Source organism: Anomalospiza imberbis, chromosome 6 (genome assembly GCF_031753505.1).
Source record: "Anomalospiza imberbis isolate Cuckoo-Finch-1a 21T00152 chromosome 6, ASM3175350v1, whole genome shotgun sequence".
In the NCBI taxonomy this organism is placed as follows: domain Eukaryota; kingdom Metazoa; phylum Chordata; class Aves; order Passeriformes; family Viduidae; genus Anomalospiza; species Anomalospiza imberbis.
Genome location: NC_089686.1, coordinates 16,299,435 through 16,313,935, shown reverse-complemented (window position 1 = coordinate 16,313,935; position 14,501 = coordinate 16,299,435). Strand labels below are relative to the sequence as shown.

At 40.9% G+C, this 14,501-nt stretch overlaps 1 protein-coding gene across 4 annotated transcripts in view; it reads right to left on the bottom strand.

Annotated features, from left to right (window-relative positions):
- Window positions 1-840: 840 nt before the first annotated feature.
- FBLN5 (fibulin 5) overlaps window positions 841-14,501 on the bottom strand; it is a 56,125-nt gene continuing 42,464 nt past the window's right edge. For all 4 annotated transcript variants that reach the window (XM_068192593.1, XM_068192591.1, XM_068192592.1 and 1 more), the window contains 7 exons: window positions 14,107-14,229; window positions 11,198-11,314; window positions 10,141-10,260; window positions 7,269-7,391; window positions 6,596-6,722; window positions 3,523-3,718; window positions 841-1,675 (listed from right to left, as the gene is read on the bottom strand). In XM_068192593.1, the coding sequence (XP_068048694.1) occupies window positions 1,514-1,675; window positions 3,523-3,718; window positions 6,596-6,722; window positions 7,269-7,391; window positions 10,141-10,260; window positions 11,198-11,314; window positions 14,107-14,229 (968 nt within the window). In that variant the 3' untranslated portion in view covers window positions 841-1,513. The remainder of the gene's footprint in view (window positions 1,676-3,522; window positions 3,719-6,595; window positions 6,723-7,268; window positions 7,392-10,140; window positions 10,261-11,197; window positions 11,315-14,106; window positions 14,230-14,501) is intronic.

Below are 14,501 nucleotides of genomic sequence, written 5' to 3'. Positions count from 1 at the left end.
TTAGCTTAGCACTGAGAGGGCTCAGCTGGAATACTTTTCACAGTTTTGGGCACTGTGCTTCAAAAAAGATGTGAACCAACTGGAGAGAATCCAGATGAGAGCAACAAGAATGATCAAAGGTCCAGAAAATGTGATGTATGAGGAAAGACCAAAAGAATTGGGTTTGTTTAGACTAGAGAAGAACAGTCTGAGGGGAGACATGACAACAGCCTTCAGACACGTTAGACTGCTGCAAAGGGGAAGATAAACTGTTCTCAATTTCTACTGGAAGTAGGATAAAAAGCAACAGATTACAATGGAGATTCAGATTAGAATTTAGAATAAACTCTTTTTTTGGTTACAGCAGTTATACCTGAGAAGACAATGCCCATGAAAACTGTGGGATCCCACTGTTTGAGATTGGGGTACTGCTATACTCCGGTCTGCTTTGTGGTAGAAGCATGAATAAGACTGGTCCTAGTCCTTTTCAGCTATTTCCCCCCATGTTAGAAGTGTAGGAGAGAGATTGCAAGTGAAAAAAAAAAAAAACAACCAAAACAATTCATATTTTCTGAAGGAATTTGGACAGGTCTGACCTAAGTGGTCTTTGAACAGGAGATTAATTGCAGCCATAACTATAGAGTTAGTATTACTACCTTGTAGCCATTACAAACTGTTTGCAACTGTTATACTCAGGAAAACAGGGAAAAATAAAATTCTGATTCTTATCTGCTCCAAAGTCCCTACTTATGCTGGATACTATTCTGGCAGTGGAGGCCTGTGTCAAAGATTTTGAGTGTAAATAAGCATAAAATCCTAAATGCTGTAAAACACACCATCCAGTGATAGATTTCTATGAACTCTGTTATATAGAAAGATTTAATACAGAAAGGAACCCAAACATGTGACACTTTGTCAGAAAGCAAAAGATTACATAGTACAACATGTTTTTTGGAATGAATTTACAATGAATTTTAACTATAAAATAGAATGAAAAAAACCAGGTGAAATTAAGACAAATGCAGGGTGAATTGAAACAAAGTGCCTGACTGATAATTCCAGAGATAATTGGGAATGCAAATTGGGACTTCTGAGGTCCCTTGTTTCAATAGGTGGGTTTTTTGTTTCTGTTTCTGCTTGTTTGTCTGCTTTTCATTTATAATGAAAAAAAAAATTAAAAAGGCAAGATTGCAAAAGCCAGCTTTTTCCTCAGTTTTTTTGGTGCTTTCTGCTAAGCAGCCTTGGAGCTACAAAGGTTCACAGTCTTTCACATAGACTCATGCCCTAGAAGTATTTGCAGTGAGAAGAGTCCTTAAAATACATGACCACACAGACAATCATATGGGATCTTCAGATGTTTGCATCCTGGTTGGGATTGTGCATGAAGAGGCCTCTAGACAGGCATAGGTCACCTGGTTTGTGGAAGTAGTGATTTGGTCTGCAGCTGTTATAGGTACTGGCTTTTGAGGAGAGAGTTCTGCAGAGGAGGAACTGTCTCTTTTGGCTTAATGTTTCCAGGGCACAAACTCGAGGTTCAGAAGGAGTACTGTGATACAAATATCCTCAGCCGGATGACAGAGCTTCCTCTGAAGTTGATGACGGTGTTAACAGTGATCATTTCCAAGTCCAACTCGATAGTGCGGGGCCCCTTCACGGGCCGGGTCATCACCAGAGTAGCACTGATTGGTCCCGTTTGCTGTGCATAAAACAAGAGAAAGCAAGTGAGATTGCCAAAACTAGTTCTTCAAAACTACTGTCTCACTAGTCTTCAAGCAGCCAAAATAGGTGTTTTCTGTTTCATTGTTTGAAACCACTGCAGCTGATGGGACAGTTTCATTTCAGCATTTGGCTCTTTTCAGTGTGAACTGTCACCTTCTACAGTTTGTAAAGCCTTTGGGAGCCCTGCACATTAAAGTAGCTATTGAACATAGACACTTGCTATTGCCCAAAGAATTAAAAATTGAAAACATGGATTTAGAGTATAAACAAGTAATGATACCTTTTTGTATGTTTGTTTGTTTGAAGTACTCTTTAGTTGGATATAAAGTTACTGTGAAGCAGCAGACACCCAGAAGGGCTTTTGTTAAAGAACCTGGAGAACAGGTGTTCCCATGTGAATGGGGTCTGGTTTTGTGGTACATTGTGTATGTTAATGGTACAAACCTTATGCTCCAAAGAGAGCTTTGAATATGCAATGGCACTTCAGAAAACCAGTCCTTTATTAAATGGAAGCGGACCTTTGCAATATCTGACCAGAACAGTGGATTACACACATTTAAAAATCTGAGCTGCTGATGTTAAAACCAAATGCAGTTTGTTTTCCATCAGGAGCTTACACAGGCACAGTGGGTCCTGCTTTACCTGTCCAGTTCTACCTCAAAACTGGGCGTTTGTTACCTTTGATCAGAGAAGGCTGACACAGCCATGAGGAGGTGCCAGGCATGTTGCCTGGTCCATGCCAGGCCGGGTCCTGGTGCCTCAGCAAGGGCACAGTGTCCTTCCCAGCTGGCCATGCCCTCCCGCTGCCCAGAGAACTGCTGCATGGTGAATCACCGGGACAGCAGGCTCGGGCAAGGGGGTGGGTGCTGGGAGCACCTGCTTGATCGGCCCAGATGAGGGGAAAAGGTCAGTGGGATCAGTAATGACTTTGCAACAGGAGAGCTCTTGTGAGATGTAAATTATTGTAATGGGACCACTTGTCAATTCTGGATTTTGAAGCATTTTACTTTTCTTACAGTGGGAATCTGAGGTTCTTGTGAGAAATGTGTCCTGGAATCTATCCCACTACCCATGTCTGTGAGGGATGGGAACCTTCAATAGCCACAGAACAGGATTCAGTGTGGATGTCAGAGCCAGGATTTGCATGGGACTGAAAATCAACCTCCTGAGAGTCACATCCTTGTGGATGTGCCCCATTCTCTGCAGACAACCCTGTAATCTCTGCATGTTGGTGGTGTGCCAAAGATGACTGGGGAACACAGGGGTCTTCTGAGAAAAACAAATTTAAAAATCTCAGGTAATTATGTTTTCTCTAACATTGTCTACATGTGTGCTCTCAGTGAAAAAAAAATCATAGCAAATGAAAGCAAAGAACCCAGAAAGTCAAATTTTGGCATAAAGGGGTGGGTTTTTTGGTTACTTTTTTGATTTTCATGTTTCTTTAATTTCCAATGAAGAGGTTTAATAAAACAGACAAGAAAGATTGAGTCTTTCGGTGACAGTTTTTGATTATCCATCAAACAGTTTGGCACAATAGTTTCTCTTGAGCTTGGGAAACCTGAGCTATTCTTAGACATGGGTATAGCTCTGGGCTGTCCTAAACCTACTGTCTCATAGGAGAGGCATGTTTGTTTTGGGTAGGTTACTCTCCTTAGAGATCCAGCAGTTCCTACAAATCAGCACACTGCTCTGCACATCAGTGTGTAAAAGAAATGCCTCATACTGAAGGTTTAAGTGATAGTCACGAAAAGCTCAGTTGTGCTATCACACATTCAGCTAACGACAAGATACTCCATGTTTTCCCCCAGTCAGCACTAGACTTACCCGCATGTAGAATTCCCTGCCCTCATTCCCTGATTTGATTTGGAAGATGTAATATGCTCCAGGGTAGCGAGTTGTTGCTTGCATCTGAAAAATATCCGAAGGCACAGACCTCCCAGACACCATATCCATCACTCGGTACAGGATGGTGAACGGCTGATCTCGGCACCCAGGGTTTTCAGCTGGACACATGCAGCGGCTGGTTGTCAGAGATAGAATGGTCAGCAAGGGTTACAAGTTGCTGTAATATTTGATTCTTTATATGCTAATATAGATGCATAAATAAATAAACAAGTAATGTTGGTGACCAGCTAAAAGAATCAATGAAACTTGCAATGCATTTTCTCACTTTTAGTATTTTCTGTGTTGCTGTTCTGGCCTATATCCTGCCTCCTTTTTCTTGTCTTCTCAGCCAAAATACCTTGGTGTTCTCCTTAGATCACCCAAAAACATGAACTTTCTTTGAAGCAGCCCTGCAGGTGTAGAATACTCGGTACATGTTTGTTCTGATAGTAATTTAAACTGAACTGTCCCCAGAATATTATTAGATCATTTCACTGATAATACTACATAAACAGCAGTGATTTTTGTTTCACTATATTTTGTATACTACATGAAAATATACAGTAGACATCCTGGATCAAACCAAAGTTCTAACATCAAATGTAGAGCCTTAAGGAAGAAGAGGATAAAACAAGCATACGACACTTCCACCAACAGTCTCCAATTCACTGTGACTTAGGGAATCCTTGAAACAAAAATTTCTTCTTTCTATTTGTCAGGTATTGATGCATTTCTTATCCATGAGCTTTTCCAGCTTCCCACATGAATGTTTGGCATCCAAAGCCCCCTGTGGCCAGGAGCCCCACAGCCCCCTTCATCTCTCTTTGCATGGCCTCTTTCTGACTTTATCTGATGCTCCCAGCTGTTCACATGAAAGGAGAGCAGACAGTCAACCCCTGCTCATCCTCCTCACGCATCTCAGGGCTTCATATTTGACCCTGTTCATGACTCAACTGCTCTAATTTGGCTGTTACCCACAAGGAAGATATTCCATACTTTTGATCATTCTCATTGCTTCTTATGAATCTTTATCCAGTTCTATTTCTTTTGACAGGAGGGGAAGGGACTTCACAGTCTTAAAGATGTGGTACACAATATCATGTGCTCCAAGGATATTCTCTACCTATTAACATTTGAAATTCAGATTGCTTTTCTGACCTGTAGTGAGTACTGCAGATCATGAAACTATAACCCTCAAATCTCAGTTTGCATGGATTATGATCAAATCAGTGGTCCTTATTTAATTTGTGAATTTGGGATTTTATTTTTACTTTAAATTCATCAACACTGATTTTCATCTGCCATTATTATTGTACAGTCCTTGAGGCTTATTCTGTAATATTTTTCTACCCACTCTTTTATCTACTGTCTTCAGATAATTGTTGCAGACTTTTTCCATCTCATGGTTTATTCTTTTCCCCAGGTTGTTTATGATGGACTAAGTAGGTCCAGCTCAGACCTCTGCAGAAATTCAGCATGAAAGTTGACATTTTAATACTATCCTCTGTTTAATTTTTATTTTTCAGCTTCTTATTCTTCCGTTCCAGGGACTTTTCTCTGTTACTTATGACTCCTTAATTTCCATAATAACTATGTGAGGGTCTTTTCAGAATCCTTTGGAAATGCGAACAGACTGCATCAGTCCAGGTGCCCGAGCCACATGCAGCTGATTTCTTCAGAGAAAGAGCTCTAAGGAAGTTGTAAAGCAGGGTATCCCTTTATAAAAGCAATGCTGGGGGAATTTACTGGGCAAGGGTCTTTTTGACTATTTTTTCTATGACCTCCACTGCTGACATGAATTTCAGACAATGCATCTGGCATGTCCCCCATCAAGAGGCTCCTGGCACTATGAACACCCAATTCCTTCCACAGAAAACACAGATGCAAGGAATTCACTTGGCTTTTATACTGACCACTTCTGGGCATATGTCACAAATTAAGTGCAGGCCCACCTAGAGATGAGCCAAAGCCACCAAACACAAAGCTCAGAGATCATGTTCTGATGCAAGCTGCTCTGCAAGGACTCTGTAGCTGGGCTCTGGGGAATTTAGATACAGAAGATTCAGTTATTTCAAATTCCAATCTATGACTCTATCACCAAGGTAGGAAAATCCAAAACTAGACAGATACTAGGTGTCCATTCTTCAGCTGCCCTAGTTCAGAAAACAACGTAAATCGACTCATAAATTCTAAAGGAAAGAAGCTAATTATTAATCTCTTGCCTTTCTATAAAATATATGAGGCTACCAAGTAATTCCAGGTTATTTGATTTAGTGCAAACATTGTGGATGAAATAATGTGGACTGCAGTATATTGAGATCTGTCTGGAACTGAAATATTTTGAGCCCAGAAAATACATACAAATGTAAAAGAAACAGGCTATTTTTAGAAATGTAGAGTTTATTGTTTGCTCGCTCATATGATTCCCAGTTGAGACAGTAACAGTACTAACAGCCCCATCCAGACATACCCAATTTCTAGGCAAGGTGGATCAGCCTGTGAACTATTCAGAACTTTTAACCTTTAAGCAATAAGAAACTATTTGTATCCTGCTCTAATGATCATCTAATATTTTAAAGTACTTGCTAGGCTAAACTAGTTATGGTTTGCAGGAAATATTCCTACTAATAAACAGGCTGCATTTAAGCATATATGAAGTCAGTTAGTTATGTAAGTAAATGTCTCTTATTACATCACAAGCCTTGCTGTTTTCTCAACTAACTGAGAGCTGTTTTTCCAGTCTAAATTCACATACATCTAAGTATGATATATCATATCGTATCAATCATATCATATATCATATCATATCTTATCACACCTGGTAACCTGGTAAGGAATTGCAATTTATTATTTTTTATAAAGCTCATCAGTGGTAAATTTAGCAATAGAATGTATGTATAGCTCTTTAGACAGACTTCATGGCTGCAGTGTAAAATTGCAGCTTCTTTGGTTTACCTTGGATACAACTTTCACAGATAGAATTTGCTTTTTTGGCTGTGGGTATGTTACTCACTTCTCATTAATCTGGAGATAAGGCTCCTCACATCGTACTGGGTCTAAACATTTATATTCTCCTGGGATATTGAAACATGTTTGCTGTGAAGTGCAGGTGAAGTTTCTGATTTCACATTCATTGATATCTAAAATACAAGGAATGAGAGAATGGCTAAAGCAGGGAAATATGTACAAGATACCACTCCTACAAGCTGGTTTCCATCTCAAAGAATTACCCCAAAATTCATAAAACTCTTGCACTGTGAGAGATGGTCTTCTTATAACTGTCCTCTCTTTTAAGATCAGTTTTTACTCCATTCACTTCTGCTAATTAGAGTGCTCCCACATGCTAAATGCTGCAAAAAGAAAAAAAAAAAGGAAAGGAATTGGCTGCTCAAACTCTTCGACCTTAGAGAACGGGAAAAGTAGAGATGTACAGCAAGGGGGAGAGCATTTGAGGTCTTTCCTGTGTAGCTGTTTCCTAGCCAATAAGGTCTTACTTAAAACAACACACCAATTCACCTCAGCAGGAATACTCACATGATGACATTCTTGCCAGAATTGCATAATTGGCCCCTATGAGTATTTCACTGTGCAAGGCCAAGAACAAGCATCTCAATTCTTGAAAATCTTTCTAGACACAGGATCTACTTTCTAGTGCCCATGGGTTTTAATCAGTGCAGAAACGTTACCTTGGCAGCTTCTACTGTCGTCAAGCAAGTTATAGCCCGAAGGACAGGTACAGTAGTAAGAACCAGGCCCGTTCACACATTCGTGCTGGCAGAGGAACTCTGAGAAGCTGCATTCGTCCATGTCTGCAGCAGTAACACAAAAACCAAAGTTTAGTGCCTTTGGCATTACTGTCAGAAGAGCAGTCCTGCAGGCAGGTGGCCACCCAGCCTACCTGCACATTACCTCAGCTAGAGGCTGGCACTCTCCAGCTCCCTAGAGCTCTGCAGCAACCTGACAAAATGCTATACAAGTTCTTCATTGAACACTTTTTTTCCTAAGGAAACCACAGCTGCTGCTGAACACAATGTATGGCTTTTAATTATTTATTTTTCTTTTCTAATACCTGTCACCAGTTGGCCATGTTTTCATTTCTGTTTTACGTCAGAGATAGAGATACTCTGACAACAAAGCTGCAACTGTAATTTAAAAGGAAAGACTTGGCAGTAGTTTTATTTTATTTTATTTTTTCCCTTCTTTTGGAGAGCAAGCTTCACATTCCCAGGGTTGCATGGGTTCCAGCAGAACTCCTGCAGCCAGCCCTGTCTGTTTCATGTTTTTTAGCTTCTAGTCAGTTACTTCCAAGTCATTCCAGCAAGACTACAAGAGCACATCCCAGCATGGATCAGACACAGTGGAAGGTCCAGCCCTCTCCCAGACACCCAGGAAGCTAGGCAGTCTGTCAAATATCTGATTGAAAGCAGAAACTGTGCTCTTTCCCCCTTGCACCCATGAACTGACCAGTCATTGTGTTCTGCAGAGCTGTGCTCAAGTGAGAAAGACAAACTTCAGAGGTGCACATGGAGGCATGGCTGACTGAGGGAAAAACACATGCAAAGGCACTAGGCCGAGGGAGGCTGCCACTAATCATTTCCTTATTTCCCTGGTCAGGGGAAGAAAGAAACAAAGGCCAGAACCCCAGCCAGGAACTCCCAAGTTCTTATTCCCAGCTCTGACATTTTGACTCTCCCAGGAAAATCACTTTTACTCTTCAGACTGAATTTCCCTTTCTTCTAAATTGGGCTTGGTCCATTTATCCACTTCTGGTGTTTTGTGCAGATGGATTGGAAAGTATTTGAAGTCCAAATATATCCAAATGGCTTTAGGGCTGAAATCAGCTTCTCAAAAGGGAGATGAAAGGAACTCTACACCTACACAGTCCTGTTACTGTGTGAGTTTGTCCCCAGTGAGTTCACCAAAACAAACACCTTCCTGGAACTACATGGACTGAGGGCTGACTCCATAAATGGCTGAGATATCAGCCACCCTCTGGCATCCTAGCCCAGACCTCCAGCATATTGGTGTTTGGCTGCTGTCAGGTGCTGAGGGACATAGAGCCCCGAGGGTCCTACATTCCTGCTGTTGAGCCCACAGTGTTCCTAAACACTCCTGGCATTCTCCCGGCTGACTGTGCGCCGACAGCAGGGTGGTTGTAATTTCAGAGCACATCTAATGCACTTGGAAGACCTCTGTGATTAGAAAATAATGATGATGCTGGGAAAGCCAGGTTGAAATCTCTGCCTCTCTCCTTGAATTGGGGCAAGAATGCCTCCCAACTTCAAGGTAAGTTGGCTGCTAGGCCATGGACTAACCCCACTCCTGTTGAAGTAAATCTGAACCCTGGGTGTCTCTTAAGAGTGTCGTAACCAGGCATTCCCTTTGTGAGCCTCAGATGTCGAGTGATTGCTGTGAAGTGGAAGAAACTCATTCAGAGAAACTTGACCTGCTTTGTCAAACATTTTTTGCACAAGATTGTCAGGCAAAGATTTTCTAGTCTATATCTAGATGATGGAAAGACCCTTTTGCTGGCTTAGCTCTCAGACATGGATGAGGCTCAAGAATCACCTTATTGGACATTGCAATGAACTTACCTGGTTCAGACCCCCAGGTAGCTCAGGAGGTGAACACATAAAAAACATTCAGGAGTCTAACTTAGAAGAAGAAAATCCATCAGAACGCAGAACACTAAGTTAGGTGTTTAATTCTTAAGACCCTTTAGATATTTAATATTTGTTCTTCCCCTTATAACAAGGAGATTTGCAAGAAAAATATCTTGGGAAACACTAATCATGTACACTGCATCTCACATGTCTTCTGTCTCAGAAACAGCATATTACATCTGTTTACTGTAAATTAAAACTCAAATATTTTCCAGTGCATCTTTCCTTCCAAGAAATATTGGCTGAATTTTCTAATTTTATCAGGCTGATGGTATAATAAGCAAAGAAATAAGTTTTGCCTTCAATTAAAATAAAATAATAAAATAAAAACAAAAACCAAAGAGGAAAAATTACAGAGACATAAGCACAACTTATTCTGCTGTGTGCTGAACAGGTCAGCAATAACTGTACTAAGAAATCATATATTGTTTTTAAAGTGAAGCCAGAGCCATACAGGGGAAACTGGGGAATTTTTCAGGCAGAAGTGAGCAGTCGTTAAGAGCAAGGGAAATACATGCATTCAACAGACAAATGGAAAAGTGCTTTATATAAACTATTTCTTTAATCATGGAAGAATGTCCTCAGACTATCTCTACTTGCTCTAATAAAGCTTCCTGTTCAGCATTACAAAGTGCTTCCTTATGTTTTGCTGTTACCTTGGAGCTTTTGAATATTTAGCTTATTTCTTTAAAACCATTTGTGGCCCTCCTCCACGGAGCTTTCCTGGGTATTTGCTGAGTGCTTTAGCTGGAAAGAAGATCATATGAGTTGCAGCTATCCTGATGCTACCATGGACCAAGGAAAAAACCTTTTAAAAAAGTTTGTAAAAACAATGCCTTTGAAAAAGTAAATATAATAGAATTAAAGAAAGCAAAACAGTAAATAAGAGAGTTACCACTGCAGTTAACTCCATCAGCTTCCAGTTCATAGCCAGGTTCACAGCGGCAGAGAAAAGAGCCATATGTGTTGACACAGGTCTGAGTGCAAGGGTTTTCACTTGTACATTCATTCACATCTATGGGAAACCAATGCCAAATTCATCAGTGACTTCTCCCCAAACTCCATTTTCATTTTTTCTGCAGAGCATTTCAAAGAGATTAGCTGTGCAGTCAGAATGATTTGTTGTGAAAAAATATAACCAAGTCAGTGTTGTTTATTTGGATTCAGGTTGATGCCTGGGAATAGCATGCTGGAAACACAACATGTGTGGAAGTGAAGCATTTTGGGAATGACTTCAATAAAAAAAATAACATGGAAGATGGGAATGAAATTTTTTTTACAAATGTTTCTCTCCTTATCCTGCAATTTGAAAACTGTTGAACCAATATTATCATAACAGATCTGAGAAAAAATGCATCAGGATTTTCCTGAGAAAGATAATGCAATGATGAGGGGCCCTTATGGAAACCTCAGGGTAAAACAAAAGCAATATTTTTTTCCTTGCAGGACATTAACAACTTCTGGGCATCATGAGCACAGACCTTCTCCTGCAGCATGTGGGAAGATGCTCTCTGCTTTGCTAGGGAGACTGTGGAGAAGTTGTGTTGACTTTGAGGTAGCATATCACAGCAAAAGGTGGTCTAATGCTTAGGACTCCAGTCTGGATCTCAGGAGACTCTGATTTACTGATCTGACAAAGGTTTCCTGTCTCAGTTGGGTCAGACAACCTCAGATTTTAATAATAAATTCAGTGTCTGAACACTTGGTAATTCCACTGAATTGAGTGAATTGAGGTTTGGGCCTCTGTGCATATTTCCCCTGATACACCAGTCATGTTGCACCTGAACCCCTTCAAGGTACTGTGAAACTACAGAAATGTCTGTCTGACAAACCCGTCAACATTTTCAAAAGCAATGCTGGGAAGGTTACTTGTGTTGTAAAAACCAAGCAAGTTTTAAGGGTGTGGCTGAGGGGGGACCATAGATTTCAGCCGTGGTTTACCATACTCATACCTTGGCACGATCTCCCATCGTCGTTGAGGGTGAAGCCTGGGTTGCACGTGCAGGAGTAGGAGCCGGGCACGTTGGCACACAGCTGCTGGCAGTAGCCGTAGCGACATTCGTCTATGTCTGTGGGTGGCAAGGATGGAAAGTGGAGTGGTCTGCATTTTCTCATGAGATACAAAGCAGCAAGCACACTGAGCCAACAGTACTGATAACACAGAAATACCCCAGCACACTGGTCATGCATGTCACAGCCAAACCTCCAGGCATTCAGACATGCAGTTAGAGTTAAAATATACCTCTCCCCAGTAGAATGTGGCGATGTGGTTTTATCCACTTCTGGCATCTACCAGTGTGTCTGATGAATTGATTGGCATTGCTGTAACCTTCAGTTTAAATCAGGCAGCCCAGTTTGTTCCTTTAAGCAGCTCCCTCAAAGGATACCTGACAGCTGGCACGGGCTGCCAGCAGAACCACAGCCAACATTGCAGTGAAAATTTGGCAGAATCGAAATAAAAACCTTCTTTGCCTCCACATATACCAAAGCTGCTCACTGGAATAGCAGTGTTTGTTACTACAGGCTTCTTTTTTGAGTGAGGATATTTTTCAAATGTATTTTTCCAAATAGTCACATTCTCTTTTAATATGTATTTTTAACTGACAAATTACAAACTATATAGACAGTTAATTTAATGCCAAAATAGCAGTTTGGGCTGAATTGCAGCATTGGCAATTCAGGCAACTGAGTGCTATGAGCACAAGAAAATGCTCTAAGACATGTAAGACGGTAACTGCTAAAATATTTTTGCCTCAGAACTAAAAACTAAAATGAAACACCTGGAATAGCTGTCCTTTCAAAGCCTTAACATTTCCTTTGGTATAAACTGGCTTTTGATTTATGGAGATTTTTTAAATGGCTGTGTTAAAGCTTTGAAGCTAAATTTATGCAATAGAAAACCCAGTATTTTATATGCAGTCAGCAAGATAACCTAAAGGCCAGGTCAGTGGTGATGAGTACACTAGCAGCAGGCTTCACCAAATCCTGCAAAAATAACATGGGTTTTAGGTAAATGAATACTTCATTCACTGACAGAATGCATTACATTAAGTACATGCTTTGTCTTTTTCAGGACTGTTATCTCAAGAGTGCTACATTTTGAGGATAAGGATTTCTGCAGGGCTGCTTCTCTTGTGGGTGGGTCATGTGGATACTGCTGCACTGGCTTCTTTCTCTGTGTAAACTTTACAGGATAATTGCAACAGATAGGTATGTAGGTTTTTGTAATGGTGATTTACTAACAGTAATTGGTAATTCCACTGAATTCCACTGCACTACTAACAGTGCACCGAAAAAATGTGTATCTAAACCCCAACCTGGCCCTCTGATTACAGTAAGTATTGCTTTTCTGTTTTATGGCAGCAAAAATCACTTCTCCAAAGCCAGGATAAAGTATGGAAAGCTGAGACTTGTTTGAAATTTAGGGGAAAATATAGTAATTCTAAACACAATTTGCTTTTCCTTTTCCACATTGCCTTACAATAATCCACCCCATGATTACTTAAATAGGGCAATATTCTGATGTTATTCCTTATATTAGATAGCATAAGCGGGTACTCAAATCAATTCATCAATGCAGCCATTTCAGTTCTCTGCTATAACCATCAAGAAGAAGAGTCTTTTAGATTTGTGTTCAAATCCTGAATGCTGCATACAATCCTTTCACTTGGTCTGTAACTGGGAGAAGTAAATGGGTAACAGAAGGGGTGATGCAGAGCAGGATCTGCCTTCCTTCCCTCCCTCATCACCACCCTATCACATATTGCTGTACATTCCCCAGCACAAACTTTGAGAAGTTGATTTATCATAGATTAAGGAGCAGGGACCTTGGAGACTTCTTATCCCAGGGGAACTACAAGACAGTGACTCCCTGAAGTGGCTATGGCTGCACAGACCCCAGCTTGGACAGGGCTCAGCCTGGTGCCTGCCAGGTGAATTGCACAGCAGCTGTCAGCAGTAGTTAGGAAAGCAGCCATGAATTCACGGAATTGGTACTTGGGAGGAGAAAGCTGGAAAGTAACTGGAGATGCTCCAGGGACGAATGGGCAGGGAAAGCCCATTCTCCTTCCAGTGGAGGTGTGACAGGATGGTCCATCTCTGCAGAGCTGGCATCAAAGAGCCTGCACTGCAGGGAAAAAACTAATAATGGGTAAATTTTCTTTTAAAAAAGTTGTATGCTGATTCCTAGGTCCTACCTGTATACCTAAAATTAACGACTACATCATCATCCCATGAGCATGTCAAGTGAGGGGAAAGAGCTGGAGGAGAGGAGAAATGGAAGGTTTGTTTTCCTGTGCTGTTTTTTGAGTGATATTTTTTCAACAGGACTGAGCTAAAAGGATGAACAGGACATTGCTGCAAGGAAAATAATAAAATTGAAATAAAACTGCATGGAAGATTGTGAAATGGCACCCAGTTCAGAGGTAATTTTTTCTCACCCCCAAACAAAAGAATTGGTTGACTTAGGACTTACTGTCATTCCCATTTCTTGGTATCAAATGTGGATCCCTTCAGGTCCATACTGTCACAGTAAGGAAAGCACAAGTCTGGGCAAAAATCTTTATGCACACATGCTTGCAATTGATCTTACATGAAAGGGAATCCTTCAGACTGGGAATATGAAAAGCCCAGTTATGACACTATTATGATGCTAGTCATATGGCATTTACATCTACAGTTTTGTTTCGTGAGGGAGTCTCTCTGCCAAACACCTCACTGGCACTTACAGAGACAAAAGACAGTTTCCACATAGCTGAAGGTTTAACCGTGTACTTGGCAAAAGTGCTTAGTGACATTAATTCATGGAGTCACAGGTACACACACGCAGATACTCAGATACTGTAGCAATTGAAGATTTTACCTAAACACTGGCCTTCTAACAGCCAGTAGCCTTCAGTGCATGAACAGGTATAGCCCCCTTCAGTATTTATGCAGATCTGGGTGGGGTTACACTGGTGAGAATCTGAAGCGCATTCATCCACATCTGCAACACAGAAATACAGAAGGAAAATGTTAGAAATAACAGCAGCAGAAGATTTTTCATATTGTACAGTGTGTACACTGCCTCTGTGCAAGGAATTAGAGTTTGGAGGAGTAGGGAGAATGACTATAACCTGAAGGAAAATTCACAATAATAAATGTCTGAGGGCAGTGAGAACTGAGGATGCACATCAAATCTCTCAGTTTTGCAGGTGACCCAGTGTTTCAGTTTTTCTCCTCAAGGAAAGTCTCTCACTGTCTCGAACTTTTTGTGAT